The sequence below is a fragment of the Prionailurus bengalensis genome, chromosome E2 (genome assembly GCF_016509475.1).
Source record: "Prionailurus bengalensis isolate Pbe53 chromosome E2, Fcat_Pben_1.1_paternal_pri, whole genome shotgun sequence".
In the NCBI taxonomy this organism is placed as follows: domain Eukaryota; kingdom Metazoa; phylum Chordata; class Mammalia; order Carnivora; family Felidae; genus Prionailurus; species Prionailurus bengalensis.
Genome location: NC_057352.1, coordinates 20,655,254 through 20,677,254, shown reverse-complemented (window position 1 = coordinate 20,677,254; position 22,001 = coordinate 20,655,254). Strand labels below are relative to the sequence as shown.

Sequence of the window (22,001 nt, the reverse complement as noted above, 5' to 3'; positions counted from 1 at the left end):
TTTGACTAGATAGTTGACAACACTGAAGAATCATTAAGGAAATTTTTTAGCTGTGATAATGGCACTGTGGTCACATTTTTTAAGAGTCCTTATCATTTAAAAACACATCCCTAAATATCTGCAGACAAAACCACATGACAACCTGACACAATTTTTCTGGGATTTGCTTCAAAAGAATCCAGTAGCTGAGAGCGGAGGGCAGGAGGGAGCAGAAATGACATGTGACCAGCCACTGAATTGATCACTCCTGAAGCTGGGTGACAGATGCATGGGGCTCTTTATATTACTCTTTCTTCTCTTATCAAATGTTTGATATTAAGCTTAGTTGGTAGAGCATGTGACTTTTTTTTTAATGTTTGTTTTTTTTTTTTTAATTTTTTTTTTCAACGTTTATTAATTTTTGGGACAGAGAGAGACAGAGCATGAATGGGGGAGGGGCAGAGAGAGAGGGAGACACAGAATCGGAAACAGGCTCCAGGCTCCGAGCCATCAGCCCAGAGCCCGACGCGGGGCTCGAACTCACGGACCGCGAGATCGTGACCTGGCTGAAGTCGGACGCTTAACCGACTGCGCCACCCAGGCGCCCCTAATGTTTGTTATTTTTGACAGAGAGAGAGAGAGACAGAGCGTGAGTGGGGAAGGGGCAGAAAGAGGGAGCGTCAGAATCTGAAGCAGGCTCCAGGCTCTTAGCTGTCAGCAAGAACCCAACGCGGGGCTCGATCTCACAAACCACAAGATCATGACCTGAGCCACAGTCAGACGCTCAAACGACTGAGCCACCCAGGCACCCCATAGAGCATGTGACTCTTGATCTCAGGGTCATGAGTTTGAGCCCACGTTGGGCACTGAGATTACTCAACAAAAGGTATTTTTAAAACATATAATTTTAAATTTTAATACAAGTAAAACTTAAAGAAAGAAAAGGGAGGCCATCAGATAGAAGCATGAATTGAGAAACAACCTCATGGTCGCAGGGAGCACAGAAAGAAGAGCCTGGGGACCTGAGAGCTGGCACAGGCAAGAGAACACCATGAACCAGGAGGGGGACTGTTTATCGCCCAAACTCAGGGAGGCCCAGAGATGGTCCCATGCCCGCTCCATGGATGAAGGAGTCCCACAGTCCCACGTGAGAGACCAGGAACTTCTGAGGTGCCTCGGAGAACCTCACCCCAACTGTGATTCCATTCTATTTACCTGTTTACGTGTGCCTTCTCTGCCTCCCTGATTTGAATAAAGCGCAACCGGCTCCTGCTGTACTGGATCCCCATTCCTGCTCACTGTTCGACAATACAGTAGGCACCCGATGAATGTTTGTTGAGTGAGCAGGGGTCCTCTAACATCAAGGGCCCCCCAGTTTCAGGTAGATGATGCTGCCCGGAGCATTTCATTACAGGCAGAAGGCAGGAGCCGGGCTCCCTGGCCGAGAAGGGGGTAAGGAAGCCAGCCCCTGGAGGGCAGAGACGAGGAGCAGTAGTGAAGCTGCCCACAGGACGCGGGGTCAAGTGCAAGTGTCTCAGGGGCCCTCCCAAGACAGAGCTTGAGACTTCTGGAGCAGACCTCATGGAGATTACAGTCTACATGGAGGCCACAAAGTTTAGAGTCTCTGAGTAGACCCTAGGTTGGGGACCTGCTTATTTCAAAGATTAACAATAAAAGTTTTTACTCTAGCCCCTTTATAAAGAATTTTTATACAACAGTAAATAAATAAAGGACAGTAGAATAAAAGCAAGAACCAGCATTAGCATGCTGCTACTCCTGGGTACACTCCGGACTCTTCTCCAGGCCATGTTAGGCACTCCACAGGCGCCTAGGATGACCTCTGTCCTGACACTCATTCCTCTGAGCTACCAACGGCCTGCTTCTGGAATTCCCTGAAGGCGTGCCATGCTCCCCACCCACCTGTGTGATCCTGGAAACCCAGCACAGTGCTGGGCTGGCACGTAGTGGGTGCTCAATAAACGTTTGTTGGCTGGATCTACGCTAAACAAGAGCTGAGAACTGGAATACAGACCTCAGTGCCCTCAGCTGGCCTGTCTAGGTATTTTACTTGGAAGTCAGTTCTTTGGAACTTGGAAGACATGCTGACAGGTTCCCAGGCGGGCCCTCAAAAGCCTACGTACCCCATAATTAAAAGATTGCAAGGAGAGGAACAAATTTAATCTCCCTTTGAAATTTGTGTTTTTCCTGTAGGCAAATGGCCCCACCCCTAATCCACCTGGGAATCCTTGATACCCCACGGACAAGAGCCCCAGGGAAGCAGCGGGCCTGCCCAGCCCACTCTGAAGAATCCACAGTATATAATTAGCTGGGTGCTAATTAAATAGAAGCAGTGTGGGGGTGTCACAGGCCTCTGGGGTTGGAATCTGGGAAACACGGGGAGTAAGAGCTTCCTGTCCAGTCAGAGAGCAGGTGATGGCAGGAGGCGCCTGCCTGGATGCAGGCATCTGAATCATGGGAAGGTTTTGAAAGGAGTCAAACTCAAGGAGGGAGGGGGCGGGGGAGGGGGGGCAGTCAGGTGCACCCTCAGCTGCCACACACTGTCACAGGAGGATGAGGCGGCCAACCAGCTGTGCTTTAGAAAGGAGTGTGAGGGGCAGGTAAACCTAGGTGGGGGGAACACATGTTCAAAAGTGATGATCACAGTTTTTTAGAGCCCAATAAACAACTCTGATGCCCAGGGCTGATTCAGGGGCAGCCAAACTTGGCCCGATGGCCAAACCCCATGGGAAAAAATTCAGCTTTCACCCGCTGGGGCGGCAGGGACCCCTGAGCGGTGGCAGAAACAATTAAGTACTCTTCCAGAGGCTACTGGAATATTCTTTTTTCATTCCACCAACAGAGGTGGACAGAACACTACTATGGGTTAGCCCATCACACAGCTGAGAGGGGCAGGAGCGAGCCATCAAGATGGGACCGGGCTGAGGCAGACAGCGGCAGTTAGCTCCTTCCCGCTGTGACTTCTGCTGGCAAGCTGGCCTCACTGATTCTCTCCCATCTACTGAAGGCCAGAAAGTCAGTGCTGCGAAATGTGGGCCCCAGACAGCTGCTGCCGGACCCTGCAGATCTCAGGAGCGGCTGGAGTAAGGACCTGGGGGCCACCGGGAGCTCGGGATGACACAGTTTATGAAGAATCTCCCGTTCCTTGGGGTAGCCAGAAGGAAGGTGACCAAGATGCCGGAGTTCACATTCAGGATTTCCCTTTCGCTGAAGTGAGCTCGAGTGGGAGTCCACTGCTTGCAGCCGGAAAAGCATCTACCTGGGGACAGGAACCGTGCTACGTGCTGGCAACACAATCTGGCAAGACAGATGGGTCCCACAGGGTATTCACAGCATGGCATTCTTAAAGAGCAAGAGAAAGTTACACGTAGTAGGCTCTTATCTAGACAGTATTTTTTCAAATATAGGACAGAGATGGGGAGGACATACATCCCCTATTCGGTCAGTTAGCGTGACTGCTTTGTGTCCTGTACTTCTTCCCTGTGACATGAACCACAGCTGTAATTAGTACGTATTTGCCATCTCCCCCACTAGAATTTAAGCTCCATAAGGGTAAAGACAGCGAAAACATATTCCTATATAATCTTATTTATTGTTGAACCCTCAGCATTAAACATGGTACCTTGCTCAGAGTAGCATTTAATAACTGCCGTGAAATGAACAGATGATAGTGTCTCTGGTGAACTTTAGAAGCTCCTTATTTTCTTCTTGGAAACAGCGATAGTCTTCAGTTGCTTGTGTGTGTGTGTGTGTGTGTGTGTGTGTGTGTGCGTGCGCACACGCGAACATACATATATAGACACACACACATGTATACGTTATACATAATGAACTTTGTGACTTCTTCAAACCGAAGTAAAGTAACTCTGGGACAAATCTATGAATCACAAAGTGGACCCTAAAACCGGGGAGGAACTTGGGGAAAGCAGGCTGTGGTGGCCGCGGGACAGAAAGGGGAAGGTGAAAGTCACCTCCCATTTCCCAGACAAGGCAGCCAACAATGAACGTGCAGTGAACCCGAGTAAGCTGCCTTCTCCTCCAGCTCAACTCCTTGGCCGCAAAGCAGGAACCCGGTCTGAGAAGAGGGCAACACACACGAAGAAGCACAAAGGCAAGAAAACGAGCAGGCAGCAGCCCGAAGGCACCGAGCACTCTGTGTGGCGCAAGGCCGTGTACACAAGAGGCGGCCGTCACCACCCAAGCACTGGAAAGCTCTGCGCTGCGGGGCCTGCCTCCCTGCAGGCAGCAGGTGCCCCAGCGACAAACCGTGGTTTCTCTTATGCGCTTCCCTCCTCCTGCAATCTGGATGCCTCGATTATTCCACCAGGTCCTCCCCTTTAGGAAATGCCTCCCACAGGAACGTACGAATGCGTTTATAGCTCCCTTATTCCATGCAAGTGAGCACACACCTCACAGACAAGGAGCCTGAGGCCCTGAGGGAAATATGACGTCTGCCCCCAGAGGCCCTCATGGTCAACATGGAGACAAGAGAAACAGAGGTGAATATCATGAGATCAACGTCATCAGGGGCTGTCAATAATGTCATCAGAGAAAGGATTACACCCGAGGCTGGTGCAACACCAGGAGGCTTCCTGGAGGAGGCAGCTCGTGGTGGTCCCTCTCTATTGGTTCACATACTGAGCATGGCCAGGGGCTTGTTATACTGAGCAAGTTTGTAACTGACTCCCTCTATGCTTAACAAAATTCGACAGTATGTCTGGCCTCGTCGGCACTGCCTGGTCCACGCCTAATGGAGAAGGATGACCCTCAGGCTTGAGGCACTTACAATGCCATGGATTTGGGCCACCTTGTTGCATAAGTCAGGACGCCACTTCTGAAGAGCCAGATAGAAAGGATTTTTCAGGAGATCTTCGTCATATAGAGCCATATGGACTTCAGATGGGGCAGAGACCGTCTCCTGGGACAAGGAAAGAAAAAGCAGTTAATGACCACTTTCAGATTTATATAACACAGAAAAGTCCTGTTCTGGCAACTTCTAAAAAGCATCTCTGACATGTATTATTCTACTCTACAGACTTAACACCCCATCAGGAAATATCAAAGATAACCCACCAATTCCAAGATGAGTTGTTTTACTGGCTAACTGTATACATTACATCCTGAAAATCTTAAGCTCCAAATCATTGCAAAAAATAAAAATGGCTATTTTTAGAACATCCTCTGTGACCAAAATTATGACATTTTAAATATATGTGTGTATTCTGAATGAAATACTTTAAGCCTACAGGAACAATGGAAACCTGCCACCCCCGATTACCAAATTTAACACTTTGCGTATTTGCTTCAGAGTTTCTTTTAAGAAGTCTGTCAGAATAGACTGGAATCCCCCTATGCCCCTCTGATCCTATTCCCTCCTCCTCTTTCAGAACCAACCACTATTCTTGTTCACGTTTCTATTCCTTTAATACGCGTGCATTCATAAGTAACATAAAATATTCTTTTAGGAGCTTCAGAATTTCCATACTTGGCTTCACGCTGCAAGTATCCTGGAACACGCCTCTTCCAATCAACAAGTTTTCAAATCCTAGCTATGCTGATCCATACAGATCAGACGTTCCTTCACTAACTTCTGATGTCTAGTATTCTTTTAAGGGAACATGACACAATTTATTTATCTGATATCCTATATTGCATCCACATTTTTGGGATTACAAACAATGCTGGAATGAACTCGCTTATGCCCTTATGTGTATAGCCTGAGCACATATGTGGGAACGTCCCTAGGAGAGGCAGTCTAGGGTACACCCACCTGCTTTCTACTTCCATGAAAAGAGCATGGGTGCACCCCTCCCTCATACCACATCCTAGCCAACCCTTTTTAGTATTGTCCAATTATCTCATTTCTGCCAGTCTGGGAGTATAAAATAGTATTTTGCTGTTTTTAATTTTCATTTCTCTAATGAAATTGAACATCGGGACTCCTGAGCGGCTCAGTTGGTTGAGTGTCTGACTCTTGGTTTTGGCTCAGGTCATGACCTCGCCGTTCATGGGCTCAAGCCCCACATCGGGCTCTGCGCTGACAGTGCAGCGCCTGCTCGGGATTCTCTCTCTCCCTCTCTCTCTGCCCCTTCCCTGCCCATGCTGTCTCTCTAAATACACTTCAACAAAGAAAGAAAAAGAAAAACAAATTGAACGTCATTTCCTTATGTTCTATAAATTGCCTTATCACGTCTTTCGCCCACTTTTTACATGGGTTGTTGGCCTTTTTCTTACCATTTATAGTTCTTTATGCATCTGGATACTAAAAGGTCTTGCAAATATCTTCTCCCGATCTGTGACCTGTCTCCTCATTTTTTCAAATGGATGTTTTCAGAAATAGAAGTGTTTGATTTTAATGTGGCTGAACCTGTCAACCCTTGCCTTAATGGTCAGTGCCTTGTGGATCTTAGGAAATCCTATCATCTGGAGTACCTTTCTGCAAAGTGACTTCATCATTCTCCCTTTCAGAAGGTGGAGTCTACCTCCCCACCCCTGTGAATCTGAGCCAGCCCTGTGACTGCGTTAGCCAACCAACAGACAGAAGTGATGCTCTGGGATTTTAGAGTGTCAGCCTCAAGAGACTGCAGATTCCACACCCTTTCTCTTGGCACCCTAAGACCACCACACTATGAAGAAGCCTGTGAGGGGCGCCTGGGTGGCTCAGTCAGTTAAACATCTGACTTTGGCTAAGATCATGATCTCACGGTTTGTGGGTTCGAGCCCCGTGTCAGGGTCTGTGCAGACAGCTCGGAGCCTGGAGCCTGCTTCAGATTCTGTGTCTCCTTCTCTCTCTCTGCCCCTCTCCCATTCATGCTCTGCCTCTCTCAAAAATAAATAAAAACATTTTAAAAATTAAAAAAAGAAGAAGAAGCAGCAGCAGCAGCCCGTGGGATGAAGGACCATGAGGGGAAGAGAGGCCCATGTGGTCCAGTGAGTACAGCCAGCCAGCCCACCCACCAGCTGAATGCAGCCATGTGAGCCCAGGTGAGACTAGCAGAAGAATCAGTCTGCCAGCCCATGAATAGTAGGAAACAATAAATCGTGGCAGTTTTAAGCCACTAAGTTTTGGGCTGGTTTACTATGCAACACAGACTACTTGAAATCATATCCTTTCAACTCCAAAACCATAAATATAATCACTATAATTCCTAAGAATCTTCGTTTTTATATATACTATAAATTAGGCATCTAATTTAATTTCTTTCCTATATGGTAAGCTATCTTGGGCTGTTTGGGCTACTAACACAAAAAGTACAGACTGGGCGGCTTAAATTTACTTCTCATAGTTCTGGAGGCTGGAAGCCCAAGAACAAGGTCCTGGCAGATTTGGTTCTTGATGACCCACTTCCTAGTTTGTAGACTGCCACCACCTCGCTGGGTCCTCACATGGCAAGAGTTCTCCTGTCTTTTCCTCTTTTTACAAGACTGTTCATTCCATCACGAGGGCCCCATGACCTAATCTAACCCCTATGAATCTCAACGCCTGACCCCCAAATACCATCACATTAAGGATTAGGATTTCAACATATGAATGGGGGGGTGGGGGCACAAAAATTCAGTACATAGCATAAGCTAACTGTCCCATCATGCTTTTTTGAATAGTCGATCACTTTCACACTGGCCAATAATGCTACCTTTGCTATATTCCAAGTCCCTATATATGTTTAGCTGGTTTCTGAGCTCTATGCTATTTCAACAGTCTAACCAGTGCCATCCAACACTTGAGAAATGTAATTACATACACACTATGCATAAACACATATAACTTAAAATTTTCTGGTAGTCACATTAAAAAAGAAACAGGGGCGCCTGGGTGGCTCAGTTGGTTGAGCATCTGACTTCGGCTCAGGTCATGATCTCATAGCTCATGAGTTCGATCCCCGCATCAGGTTCTGTGCTGACAGCTCAGAGCCTGAAGCCTGCTTCCAATTCTGTGTCTCCCTCTCTGCCCTCCCCCTCTCGCGTTCTGTCTCTCTCTCTCTCTCTAAAATAAATAAACGTTAAAAAAAACTTACTTTTTCAGGGCGCCCAGGTGGCTCAGTGGGTTAAGCATCTGACTTTTGTTCTTGTCATGATCTCACGGTTCATGAATTCGGGCCCCACACTGGGCTCCATGTTCACAGCTCAGACCCTGGAGCCTGCTTTGGATTCTGTGTCTCCCTCTCTCTCTGCCCCTCCCCTGCTTGCTCTCTCTCTCTCTCAAAAATAAACATTAAAAAATTTTTTAATATAAGGTGAAATTAATTTTAATAATATATTTATCCTAATACACCCAAAATATTATATTTTCAACATGTGATCAATTTTTAAAACTATTAATGACACATTTTACATTCTTTTTTACTCTTACTAAATCTTCAAAATTTGGTGTGTACTTTACATTCACTTTTCAATTCATATTAGCCACATTCAAGTGCTCCATAGCCACATATGGCTAGTGGCTATTACACTGGACAGAGTAGGGCTACACCACATTGTTTTACATGACTATAGCTTCATAATAAGCCTTGCTGTCTCATAAAGGCCTCCCTCCTTGTTCTCCAAAATTGTCTGGTTCTTCTTAACTTTTTGCAATATCACATAAATTAAAGTCAGTTCATCAATTCCATGAAAAATCCTCTTGGGATTTTTATTAGAAATGCACTAAATTTATGGACTGGAAAGTCAACATCTTTATGATAATGAATCTCATCATCCATGGACATGGTATGTCTTTCCCTGTATGTCTTCTTCTATGTCCTCCAATTAAATTTTCTCCATAAAAATCATAGATTATATACAACTCTTATTAAACATTATTTGCATATTCTGTATAGATTTTCTCCTGTTGTGAATGGAGCTTCCATTGCCCCTGTCTGCTCCATTTACCATACATCTGTGTGGTGTCCCTGAGCTATCAGAGAGGAATATGAAAAATGGGCACAGAAAAAGAATCTGAGCCTCCATCTCAGGCAGTGCAATGAAGAATATAAACACCTGTCTTGCAGGATTCCCATTTACATGCCGCTTTCAGTATTTTTGCCATACTGCATACCAGTATACCACCACCTACTGCTGGCCCATATGGTGTCTTTGTGAGAATCAGAAAAAGGGACCCCATCCTCCCAGTGGGTACAGTCCTATGCCAGGGCACATGGCTTGGTAAGTAGCTCACAGGCTATTTATCAGTCCCAGTTTGCCAATATCTCCCTCCCCTGGGCAGGGCACCTGTGTAGTAAATAATCTGCATAATTATACACAATGACTCTACTGCTAATGTTTGACATATTCCTTTAAACACCTACTGTCTTTTCAATTTTATTTTATTTAGGGGCGCCTGGGTGGCTCAGTCGGTTGAGCGTCTGACTTCGGCTCAGGTCATGATCTCGCGGTTTGTGAGTTTGAGCCCCGCGTCAGGCTCTGGGCTGACAGCTCAGAGCCTGGAGTCTGCTTTGGATTCTGTGTCTCCTCCTCTCTCTGCCCCTCCGATGCCGATGTTCTGTCTCTCTCTGTCTCTTAATAATAAATAAACGTTTAAAAATTTTTTTTAATTTTATTTATTTTTATTAAGTTTATTTATTTATTTTGAGAGAGAAAGAGAAAGAGAAAAGCACAAGCAGGGGAGGGGCACAGAGAGGCGAGAGAATCCAGAGCAGGCTCCTTGCTGTTGGCATAGAGCCCGATGTGGGGCTCGATCCCACTAACAGTGAGATCACGACCCGAGCAAAATCAAGACTTGGACGCTTAAATGAGCCACCTACGCGCCTCTAAAATTTATTTTAAAAAGAACCCTTATTACAACTTTAAATATAAAAACAGTATCACTCCTATAAAATATGTAATCTTAAAAATTATAAAAACAATTGACGTTAAAACCTTGCTAAATACCACTACCTGCCAAACACTCTGAACCCGAGCCTGAGACCCCTTCACTGAAAAGGGAAAATTAGCAACTATCAAAGAACATCAAGTAACTTATCCCTGATACAATAAGATGAATGAAATAGGAATGAAAAACTGAATTACTTTCTTACTATATAACAATATTCCAAAATGCCTTCTTGGGAAAATACCAGGACAGTAGACATAAGTACATACATTATGAATTCTATCAGTTTCAGCTAATGATAAAAATAGCAACTATTTGATGGGGCACCTGCGGGGCTCTGTAGGTTGAGTGACTTTGGCTCACGGCATGATCTCGCAGTTCATGAGTGTGAGCCCCACATCGGGCTCTCTGCTATCAGCACAGAGCCCGCTTCAGATCCTCTGTCTCCTTCTCTCTGTCCCTCCTCTGCCTGCACATTCTCAAAAATAAACAAACATTAAAAAACAAAAACAGCAACTATTTGAAAGCATCTTTCGTTCAGGCACTGTGATAACGTCTATGTATCTTCATCCCATTTTAATGTTCATAATAACTATAGGTAACTAACTATAATTAATGCTCAAAACAACTGTTGGTATCATTAGCCCCCATATGCTGCAGATGAAGACACTGAGGCACGTTTGGCCCATTCGAGGTTACACACATGTCAGAATTTATTCCAACATGCACCCCTTCAACAACTACACTCATCGTGTAAAAATAAGTAAGCCTGGATTAAGGGTTATTTCATGAGTCACAGATGCACAGATTCCCCCAAAGGAAAAGTTACCATGACAGACAGCCACACAGGCCCTACACTGAACTCCCCCGGTCTGGTCCAGCCAGAACAGTCTCTGCTACAGGCCCTCCTGGGGACTGCCTCAGGGGACAGCCCCACCCTGGGGACTGCCTGAGTTCCCTGAAAATCCTCTTAGGGGAAGAGCCTAGCATGAAAAAGGCTACATATAATCCCTTCCTGGACCCCAGAGACGGCTCTGCAACAATTCAGGTACCTGAACAATTCAGGTATCTGAATTGTTGAATTCAATTATTACCGGAGTCCAAATAATCCTTTTACGAGTCCCTACCAAGTCCCTACCAGAACGACTGGATAAGGTGACTTTGCTGGGACAGAGTCGCAAGAAAACAAAAATTCTTCCTGGTTTCTGACACAATTGGTTCTACACAGCAGAGTGCAAAAGTAAACACCCCTTGGACAGAAACCGCATGAGACAGGATGAGATTCGGGCAGAATGAAGCTGGGAAGGGACACTCCTTCTGCTTCTCAGACGAGGTGCGGGCTCAGCGTCCACACCTCCACGCCCAAGATGGAGGTGACAAGGGCAAACTCTGATGGAGGAAGTGACAACCTGGCTGGGAGGCAAGGAATGTGTATCAGCAGAGTAAAACCAACCCAGAGCAGCGCTGCGGCAGGTAAGGACCAGACAAGAGAAGGGAGAAGCAAGGAAAGGGGGTGGGGTGGGGAGCAGAGAAGGCCTCCCTGGCAAGGACCAGAGTAAGACAAGGGTTTGGGAAGCAGGAACAGAAATCCAAGAGTAAACTTCTCTTGACAGATGAGTGAGTCCAGGGAAATACAAGAATCCAAATAGTGCCAGTCAGAGAGGGGCAGCAAGGTAAAGGAAGGCCCCTGAAGGCCACATCAAAACATTCCATTCAGGGGCACCTGGGTGGCTCAGTCGGTTAAGCGTCCAACTTTGATTTCGGCTTAGGTCATGATCCCAACATCGTAGGATCGAGCCCCACATTGGGCTCTGTGCTGAGCGTGGAGCCTACTTGAGATTCTCTCTCTGTCTCTCTGTCTCTCTCTCTCTCTCCCCCCCCCGCCCCTCTCTCCCACTTGTGCGTTCTCTCTCTCTAAAAAGAAATAAAATGAAAAAAACATTTATAAAAAGAAAAACATTCCATTCAAATGCACGAAACACACAAGACCGAGCAAGCATTGCTGGTGAATGGGACAGAGCTTGCTGTGTTTCAGTCCCAAGTCATCTGTTTTCTCTCGGACATCATTCCTCCCAGTTGCCAAGGACTGAACCCTCTGTCCAGGAGTACGGATTCTAAGAGCTCTGTCCAGAACTGTTGTCCACCTTTTCCTCCCAGTGTTAAAAACATATAATAATCTGATGCAGTCTGGTGCTTAATGCCAGAATGGAATTCTCATACAGAGGTAAATACTTAAAGTAGGTTAACACCCTGAACAAGTTTACTTGCAAGAATTAGCTTTAGATTTTAAAATAACATGCAAAGTAAATGGATTCTTCCTCATAAAACTGGAAAGAGCAGTAAATCCTCTTATAAAACCCCTTAAGAAAAAAATTCCCCCCTTGACGAAGCTCAAATGATGGGATGATTTACAGCAACTCCAATGTGAAATTAGTCACAGGTAACAAATACCCCCGAACATGAGTTATCTGAGGTGACCCTATGAACAGGAGAGCCAGGCAAGGTCTCAAACTAGCACCAGACATTTCAAGATGTGGTGTGCACACTTGTGGTTTTGTGGTCTTCAACCGTCCCATCAGCCTAGATGAGGCTGGGTGGTCAGGGACCATCTGATGACAGCGTGCAGCTTCGCTCAGCACAATCCAATGTCTGTGCCTCCCAGAGATAAACTCCCGGCTGAAATGTCACTGCTCTGGCTGCTCCCACCCTTACAGGGCCCTCACCAAAGGTCTTGATCAGGCATATTTTCCAAATGATGAGCAACATTCTCCAACTAGTTTCATCTGTGGTTCAGAAGGGAAAGGCAAAAGGGCAAAACTTTCTAATTCATCTATATTTAATAGCAAATGGAAGCAGCTGGACGGTGTAACGTATGGCATTACAGTCACTTATGTCCTTCCGGCCTGTAACATCTGTGGATCCTATCTATACTTTTCTCAAAGCTCTCCTTCAAAGCTTCCAGCCTGTTTGTGGCCAGCTGGCTCTCCGTAGGCATGCTGTATCTGTGTCGTCCACTTGAACAAAATGATAGCGGGGTGTTAGAGGAAGCTCAAGCTCCCCGGGAGGTGTCATCTCTCATAGGAGCTGAAAATCCACTGCCCATATCCAGGGGAGGGTGAGGAGCTGGCCCCAGGCAGCTATGCAGGCACTGGCAAAAAGCCAGAAACAAACTGTGCTCAGAGCTGGCCATACGCAGTGACAGCTGGAATGTGGAGGGCCACACAGGGAGAGAAGGCCTCAGAGCTGGAAGAGGGGTGTGACCACTAAGCAGGAGAGTTCGGAGGAGCACAACCGCCCCTCAGAACACCACTCCATCACCCCGCTCCGGAAGTCACCGGAGGAGGCACCAGCACCCAACTCCTGCCAGAATCCTGAGCAGAAAGGCGGGAGTTCCGAGGGCCGCGTCTCGGTGTCTCGCAGACGTAGAAGGTCTGGATTCGGGTCTGAATCCTTTCGAGGTCTGGTATCTATCATCACATGGCCACATTCCTCTGCTCCTCTAGGAGAGGATTAAGTTACTGGCCACCAATCTAATTCTGACAATTCACAAATGGAGGGAGAGCCCCCACAGAAACACTAACGGTGCACAGACCCAGCGGTTGCCCTCACGAGGGCAATGCAGTCCAAGAGCCACAAGGAGACACAATCAAGAAGACCTTGACTGCAGACACTACTGCTTGCTCTCCCGGCAATGCTGCCAGGCAGGATGATTTCAGATGGCAAGCCAAAGTCAAGAGAGCTCACCCCAGTAGCTTCTCCACTTCAGAGCCCCGACTGCTTTCCTGTCGCCGGGGCTAGTCACAAGTGTCTGTCCCTGCTCCCATCCTGCACTTCTCCCTCAGGGGCTTCTGCCTCCTGACCTTACTCATACTGGTCCACATGAAAAGATAACAAAGTGATCTTTGCAACACTGAGGTCTGTATGGTATAGTAGTCCCCCTTACCCTCAGTTTCATCTTCCAGTTTTGGTTCCCCATGGTCAACTGGAGTCCGGAAACAGAAGATCCTCCTTCTGACATACGGTCAGAAAGTCAACAGTAGCTAACACGGTATCATAATAACCCGTATTGGGTCCCCTCACTTCATTTCATCACGTGGGCATTTTATCATCTCACATCATCACAGGAAGAATGAGTACGGTACCGTAAGATATTTTGAGACAGACCACATTTACATAACTTTTATCACAGTGCCTCATGAATAAGTGTTCTTTTTTATTAGTTATTTTTGTTAATCTCTTACTGTGCCTAATTTATATATTAAACTCATCATAGGTATGTAGGTATAGGATTTGGTACTATCCAAAGTTTCTGGCATCCAGTAAGGGTCTTGGGAAACATCCCCCACAGATTAAAGAGGGCTACTATATTGGGGCGCCTGGGTGGCGCAGTCGGTTAAGCGTCCGACTTCAGCCAGGTCACGATCTCGCGGTCCAGGAGTTCGAGCCCCTCATCGGGCTCTGGGCTGATGGCTCAGAGCCTGGAGCCTGTTTCCGATTCTGTGTCTCCCTCTCTCTCTGCCCCTCCCCCGTTCATGCTCTGTCTCTCTCTGTCCCAAAAATAAATAAACATTGAAAAAAAATTAAAAAAAAAAAAAAAGAGGGCTACTATATTCTTCAAGGACTTACGTACTTGAACTCCCTACTAGATGAACTCTCAATTTCTCCACCTGGCATTAAGAACCTCTCATTCTGGCCTTCCACCGATCTCAGTAGCCTCACCTCCCTCCACTGTCCCCAAAGCTCCCCAAAGTGATGGGTTCTCCCTCCTGTCCATTTTGTCTTGAAAACTACTCTTCCCTTGCCATGGCCCCATGTGGCCAGTGGGCGGCTAAGAGCCACACAGCCTAGAATCATCCAAGAATCATCCAAGCCCTGGCCCCAAATGGCCCCAAATCAATAGATAAAAGGACAGAGAGCTCAGTGAGAGGGAACCCTGGGGTGAAGCGCTCTGGATCCTCTGGACTGCCTCAATACCATGCTGGGGGAGGCAGACTCAAAACGCTAATATCTCACCAAGATTCCCTGCTCTTCTCTGGGGCTGGCGGGAGGCTTGCGCTAATCAAAATAGGGTACTCTCCCCCACGAAACCCATAAACTTGGAAAACGCCAGTTCGCATGCAAACCAGTAGTCCCTCCAGTCTCTCCAGCTCCTCCCTCCCTGCATGTCCTAAATTCTCAAGGAAGACGGGTCACTTGCTCCGTGATGGCCCAGCACAGGCTTCGGTTTCCAGTGCCCAAGTCCTCAACATCTCCAGGGGCCATGCCTGGCTCAAGAGCCCACAGTAGTCTATGTTCAACGAAAAGAACTGAACAGACCCAGAATCTGGAACATCTCTTGGTGCTTAAGTTTTCCTGGAGTAAATTTTACCCAGCAGGATGAAAGACGACTGACTGACAGGGATTCCCTCCTCCTTCCCTGCCCCTTCACCCCCCCCCCCCCACTCCCCCGGGACCACAAGGCCAGAGGCTCCGGACCCCCACCCACATCCTCCCCCTCCAGCCGCCGGGTCAGGCAGTCAGCAAACCACCGAGGCCACTCAGCGCTGGGGCGACGGCCCCGCCCACTGCCCCCAAGTCCGAGCTCACAGCCCCCGCACCCGCTGACCCGTCCCGTAGTCATGGGGATCAGAGGGCGCATTCTTCGCCATCCCCCACTCCGCACACGAAGGGCAGAGAGAGCCCGGCTGCCGATCGGACCCGGAGAGCGCGGGCGGGCGGCCCAGCTAACGAGGGACTGGGGTCTTGGGGTGGCCGTCCAGGGGCAGCCAGCCCAGCCTGGGGCGCCGCGGGACTCCCGCGGCGGTGAGAAAAGAGCCCCTCCCCCTTCCAGCTCTGGGGCCCCGCCCGGCCACTAGGCCCCGAGGCGCAGCCGTCCCGGAGGAAGGGAGGCGCGGAAGGAGACAGGAGGGAGGACACTTACTTAAAAGGCTACATAGTTTCACTCCCTGCCCTTCCAGGAGCGGCGGCGACACCTCCCGGGCCCTCGACTCGGACCTCGGTGCCCACCACCCCAGCGCAGCAGTTCAGCTCCACCGCCCACCCCTTTACTCCGCCGTTGGGCGGAGCCGCACCTGGTCAGGCCAGTGAGCGACAGCCCTTAGCCAGAGTGACGTGTGCACAGAGCAATCACTGAGCCCGCCCAGCCGGGGTGGGGCTCAGGCGGCGCACAAGCGCTTCCTACTCAGGCGGGACCAGCCTGGAGCCGCGGACTGCGCGTGCCCGGAACGGGAGGGGGCGGGGCCGAAAGCTGATCTGACACTAGAGGTGGGGTCCAAGCTTGGTCCCTAGAAAGCGGGCGGGATCTGGATAGGGAGCATCAGGGAGTCGTCCCGCCCGGTGGATCGCCCTTTACTGCTAGCTTCGGAGGACGAAGTCCTCCTGTCCTACAAGGGACACCACTATGTCAATGAAGGGGTCTAGGAGTTAGGGTCCCTGGGTTCTGGTTCCCCCACTTGTACGGACGTCGCGTGATCTAGGCTCCCTTTTACCTGTGCCTCGGTTTCCCCATCTTTACGATACTGGAGGGTTGGAACTGCCGAGGGCTAGTCTCCAAATATGTAATGGGGTGCAGAGGAGGGGGAGATGGGGGACCTACACGTGACCTCCCCGCGCGGGGCCCCGCCTATCCCAGATCCAAGAGTTGCAAGCGCTCCGCGAGGACGGGCGGGGGTGGGCGGATCCTAAGAAACCCGACCCCGCAGCCCTTGGCTGTGGCTAAGGCGCCGCGCGCGGCTCGTTGGCCGCTAGCGCTGGCGACGGCACAGAAGGATGGGGACCGCAACCCGGGCTTCGCAGAGGACCATCGTGGAGGCGAGGGCGGTGCAGAGACTCGGCGTGTGACTTGAAGTGCATCAGGAAATGATGGACGAGGGGATGAGAGATAGCTAACGGGGCTCTGTCTCTGCGTCCGGTCCGCGGAGGCGCACGTCGTGGGGCTGGAGAGGTTCTGTCTACAGCGGCAGCGCCGAGCTTGTCTCGGGCCATGAGAAGCGCGCGGACCGCCCGGCCCCAGGCTGCCCTCGTGGCCGGCCGCGTCCTGCCGCGCTGAGAGCTTGGGGGCGAAGAGGGGTGTGGGCGGCTGGGCTGCGCCCGAGCGCACCGCCATGGCAAGGGAGGAGTGCAAGGCGCTGCTGGACGCTCTCAACAAGACGACCGCATGCTACCACCACCTGGTGCTGACCGTAGGCGGCTCGGCAGACTCGCAGAACCTGCGTGAGGAGTTGCAGAAGACGCGCCAGAAGGCGCAGGAGCTGGCGGTGGCCATCCGCGCCCAGCTGACGGCCGCGCTGCGCGACCGGGGCCTGGGCGCCGAGGAGCGCGCGGAGTTCGAGCGCCTCTGGGTGGCTTTCTCTGGCTGCCTGGACCTGCTGGAGGCCGACATGCGGCGTGCGCTGGCCCTGGGCACCGCGTTCCCGCTGCACGCGCCGCGGCGGCCGCTGGTGCGCACCGGCGTAGCGGGCGGCTCCGCGGGCGTAGCGGCGCGCGCCCTGAGCGCCCGCAGCCTGCGGCACGAGGCGGAGCGCGACTTCGACGTGGACGACCTGCGCGAGCTGGAGCGGGAGATCCTTCAGGTGAGCGAGATGGTCAACGACATGGAGATGAAGGTCAACGTGCCCCGCTGGACCGTGCAGGCCCGCCAAACGGCGGGCGCCGAGCTCCTGTCCAGTGTCGGCGCCTCTTCGGTGGGCGTCGTGTCTGTACAGGAGCGCACCGGGCCTTGCGACGTGAGCAAGGCCCTGGCCGCCACCGTTTTCAGCGCCGTGCTGCTGGCGGCCGTGGCCCTGGCCATCTGCGTGGCGAAGCTGAGCTGACCGACAGAAGACTCTACTCGCCGCCGCCGCCGCCGCCGCTCCCTCCCCGAAGACATCCTTCAGGAACGACTGCCACTGCCTGCACTCTGGATGGGAGTGGGATCTGGCATGTTTAAGGGAAGGGGTTCTAAAGCCCTGTGTGTGTGTGTGTGTGTACACATCTGCCTGGGCAGAACATGGTTGCCTGGTGCTGGCCTGTGAGGAGTTAATTTTGCGCGGGCGGCCAGGGCATTACCGCTAATGTATGCAGCAGCTTTATCCCCTATTAATAGAAAACCGTCCACAGTGACCCTAGATTCCAAGTTAATGGGTTACCGCTTGTGCAGCTGGGGCGCGTTTACAACGGAGTCTGAGTCGGATTACCCCACCTCTACCAGCGATTCCCACTGTCCACGCGCAGGGGGGCAGTTTGAAAGGGGAGGTGAGGTGAAATGAGTGGGGGTGGGGTTGTTTTGCTCTGTGTGGGTGGTGACTTTGTTTCCTGGACAAAACTGTAAGAAGATGTAAGCAGGTTTTATTACCTTAATCCTTTGGGGCCTAAGCTTAGGAGAGTGTGCAGAGACATTCATGCAAAGTGCTATCTCTATGGTGCACGATTGAGCTTCTTGGCAGAGTTTATCCATTAGTTACCAAAAGCAGCGGGAAGAGGTTTGGGATGCTGACCTGCCCCGCAAGTTATGACCCTACTTAGGAAACCAGAGAAGGCATGTCGAGCCTGCCCTCACATTCTTGGATCCATTGCACACACTTGCCTATTAAAAAGGGCTCTCCCCAGCCAGCCTGGAAGGGGCACGAGCTTTGGTAAGGGACACATGCTGTTTAAAGAGGCACTTTCTCCTTTGCTGGGGTTTATTTTTTGTTCCAAAACTAGACCAGTGTTTGATCCTCCTTTGGGGGAGAGCTGCAGAATCCTCTTTGGAGCCCTTAATCCTATCTATCCCTTGGAATTTGCCTGCTAGCCAGTAGGAGAGCTGGCTCTGGAGGAAGCTGCATAGCTCCCTGACCCTCACACTGACCCTGAGAGGGGAAACCTCACTGTCTCATGTCAGTTTGAGCCAGTTAGCCCTGAGACTGGGTTAGAATGCAAAAGCTTCGGCTCAGAATTTCAGCAGCTTTTTAAAAACAATAACCATTTGAAAGAAAAACCATATAACATTTGTTCTGTCTTCTCAAAGCTGGGTTTTTCGGTAAAGGACATTTGGCCACGAATCCATACGTGCCAATGAGTCAAACATCGTGGTCTTTACTTACATGCTTAAGTTAGTAAATCTACATCTATTATTAAAATAGACCTTCTCGAAGGCAGGTTATAGCATAAACTACCGGAACACGGTGTGGGTAACAGAAGCTGAGTGGCCCCTGCTTCTTTCGCTCAATAAAGAATGTGGAAAACCCTGGGACCCAGGCTGGAATTTACCTGAGCAGTGCCACCACCTCTGCCTGTGGTGCAGAGAGAACATCGTTGGGGAAATAAGGCTGAGAAAACGCACGCATTTAACTCTCCAAGGGTAATTTGGAATAAAACCCAAGACTTTGGTTTGGCTGAAAACTGACAAGGATTTTTTTTTTTCTTTTGTACCCTGAAGGTGGGAAAGGGGACCAGAGAAGGGAATTGACAGTCTCACAAGGACAGCTTGGAGGGCCAAGGAGTAGGGGCAGATACAAGTATTACAGCCTTGGCGGTCCTAAGGGCCACCCTTCCAGCCCAACTTCCTCCCACCCTTCCTGAGCACACAGATTCCAGTACCTCACAGTGAAAGTATGGGATCTGTTTGTGTGCTTGTCTGTGATAATGGTTTTAAAACACCCACAAGGTCTTAAGCCGATTAAAAGTTTTATGACCTTAACTAATAAAAGGAACACCTTCTGCCTCATCTGAATAGGGGCCAGCTCAAATTCTTTTGCATCTGAAGGTTCAGGGTACCTTCAGAGACAACACAAAAAGTTTTCTAAGTACCCTCCCGCTCCTCCCATACACAACGGCAGCATGGGATCTCTATTACCTTCCCCAAACTCTCAGTTCTCCCAGACAAGAGGAGGCTGGGGCATTCTGTGACCCAATGTTGGAAAATATCCTTTAAAACCACACCCTAAGTATATTCTTCTGTTTCTAATACAGTAACTCTTCTGTTCTTACCAAACTGTTTTGCTTCATGACAACAACAAAAAAATTGTTCAACAGAACCTATTGGCGAACAAAATCCATCAGACGTTGTGTAATCCATAGAAAGCAACTAGGACACATTTCTTTGTTCTTGCCATGGTCTGAGGGCCTTTCACTTGGCAGATCCTTGGGTATTTAATTATATGTGCAATCAGATGTGTACCTAATTCTGAGAGTCCTCTGCTCACTGAAATCAGTGATTAATGTTGCATCTGCACACACAAAAAAGCTGAATGGACCTGTTAGCCTAAACAATTCTGAGTTTGGAAGTTTTAAGCATTAGGAATATTTGGTATTATTTGGAGTTAAAACATTGCCTACTAGAACTTTTGCTATGTGAGGCCAGCAAAATCACTTTCTGTTTGAGCTATAGGCTGCTCTCACTGTAGCTCTCTGTTCTCATTTCTATGTATATAATTCAAGACATCGCTTTCTGATAGAAGCCTGATTCAATTTAGATGTATGATATCAAAGTCATTAATTTTCTAAAAACATTTGGTATTTCATACCATGATACAAGCGTAGGGGAAAAAAAAAACCCAAATTCAAAATGTTTAATATAGGGTATGCATGATGAGGTCAGTGCTAGAAACTATGGCAAAAAACAGCTAGTTTCCCAAATTACAGGTACAGGTTAAAGGATAGATCTTTATTTCCAGAGTTAAATGTTTATGATAAATACCTGTAAAGAGAAAATATCACTGACTTCTCTTTTGGGAAAACAGTACAGTTTTATCTGACTGAGAAGACAATTGGAATGTCATGGCACTTACAGAAACTTTGAACTATTGTTAGTAGTTTAAAAAAACAGGAATGTTTGTAGGAAAGAAAAAACATGCCTGGAAAATTCTTTCTTATGTAGTCTAAGAACTTAGGCTTTTAAATGCTGCAAGGGAAATATTTTTGGCAAGTAAAATTCAGAGTATAACCTGCACGATTTACAGTAGGTTTACCTACAAGGTTTACAGTAAGCTACGTAAGACATGTATGATGTCAAATGACAAGTAGTTTTGGTTAGAGAGTTTGGGTTTGCGTGAGGATCCTGGTAATGCTGCATTTTCCTTTGCAACCTGCATATGGATACATTTTTAGCTGTGCCCTTAGCTTTTCAGATGCACCTGTCCTTTCTGTAATGAATGCTTGTTGAAGGTGCGAGCCCCAAAGTGTGAGCCCCTATGTCAGCCTAAGTAAAGAACTGAAGGACTGGCCTCTGTCTTCCTTTGGGGACTGCCTCCTCCCTCAAGGCCAGACCAGCTGTGATGGGCAGGGGCTCTGCCTCTCTCTCCAAGTACCTCAGATAAGTCGCTGACCTCCCTGTGCCTCAGTTCCCTCAATGGAGAAATTGGGGGAGTCCTGACCGATTGTCGCAAAGGTCTCTCCCAGAGTTTAAAACATTTAACAGAATGAAGTTCAACAAGAAAGCGTTACTTTGTTTGGGGATTCTGGGTTGTTGTTGGTTTCCGTACACATTGAAACAAAATATCACAGCGTGGTGGTTATTTTCTAAAATTAGTCTGTTGGTAAAATTCCCTAGACATTTTAAAAATCAGAATGAACTGAGCTTACTGTTGTTTTCGTATATATCAGGATTAGTGGATGGACTTAAAAGTAAATTCGTGTACATGCTACTTATGTATACTATTTAAATTAGATTCGGAATTTAAATTCCGACTATAAGCCTGAGTCCAAGAAAGCCTAGTTATTTATATATTAAACACTTTGTTTTACCCAGCAGTCAGGCCACCTAACCTGATTCTGCGACGTGACAGATGTGAAACCCTGTCACTTATCAGGGAGGCTGGGAAAATCCTGTTCTGTAAGTAACCTGGTGCCCTCAGCACTGTAACTGCATTGGCCACCTGATGTGAAATGTGAGCACAGCACGGGTTGCTTTGTACAAGGCATCAGATCCACGTGGAATTAAAGGCTTCATGTCAACTGTTTGAATGATGATCTAATGAAAATTGTTAATTAAGTAAAATAGGTAATGTGAAGCATTTATAACTTGGTCATTAAAGGAACCTTCAAGGGGTGCTTGGGTGGCTCAGTCAGTTAAGCGTCTGACTTCGGCTCAGGTCACGATCTCACAGTTCATGAGTTCAAGCCGCACATCGGGCTCAGTGCTGACAGCTCAGAGCCTGGAGCCTGCTTCCGATCCTGTGTCTCCCTCTCTCTCTGCCCCTGCCCTGCTCACACTGTCTCCACCTCTCAAAAGGTGAAT

General features: G+C 48.6%; 2 protein-coding genes across 5 annotated transcripts in view; one reads left to right on the top strand and one right to left on the bottom strand.

Moving 5' to 3' along the window:
* Positions 1 to 15,867, bottom strand: part of ANKRD27 (ankyrin repeat domain 27) — a 52,717-nt gene extending 36,850 nt beyond the window's left edge. For 3 of the 4 annotated variants that reach the window (XM_043599103.1, XM_043599101.1, XM_043599102.1), the window contains exons 1-2: positions 15,726 to 15,857; positions 4,784 to 4,915 (exon numbers count right to left, since the gene is read on the bottom strand). In XM_043599103.1, the coding sequence (XP_043455038.1) occupies positions 4,784 to 4,885 (102 nt within the window). In that variant the 5' untranslated portion in view covers positions 4,886 to 4,915; positions 15,726 to 15,857. Of the gene's footprint in view, positions 1 to 4,783; positions 4,916 to 15,725 lie in introns of all 4 variants that reach the window. The other variant, XM_043599100.1, reaches the window with a different exon arrangement.
* Positions 15,868 to 16,089: 222 nt separating this feature from the next.
* Positions 16,090 to 21,723, top strand: LOC122494152 (regulator of G protein signaling 9 binding protein). The gene has a single exon (XM_043599108.1). The coding sequence runs from the start codon at positions 16,909 to 16,911 to the stop codon at positions 17,614 to 17,616; it is 708 nt and encodes a 235-aa protein (XP_043455043.1). The 5' UTR covers positions 16,090 to 16,908; the 3' UTR covers positions 17,617 to 21,723.
* Positions 21,724 to 22,001: the final 278 nt, after the last annotated feature.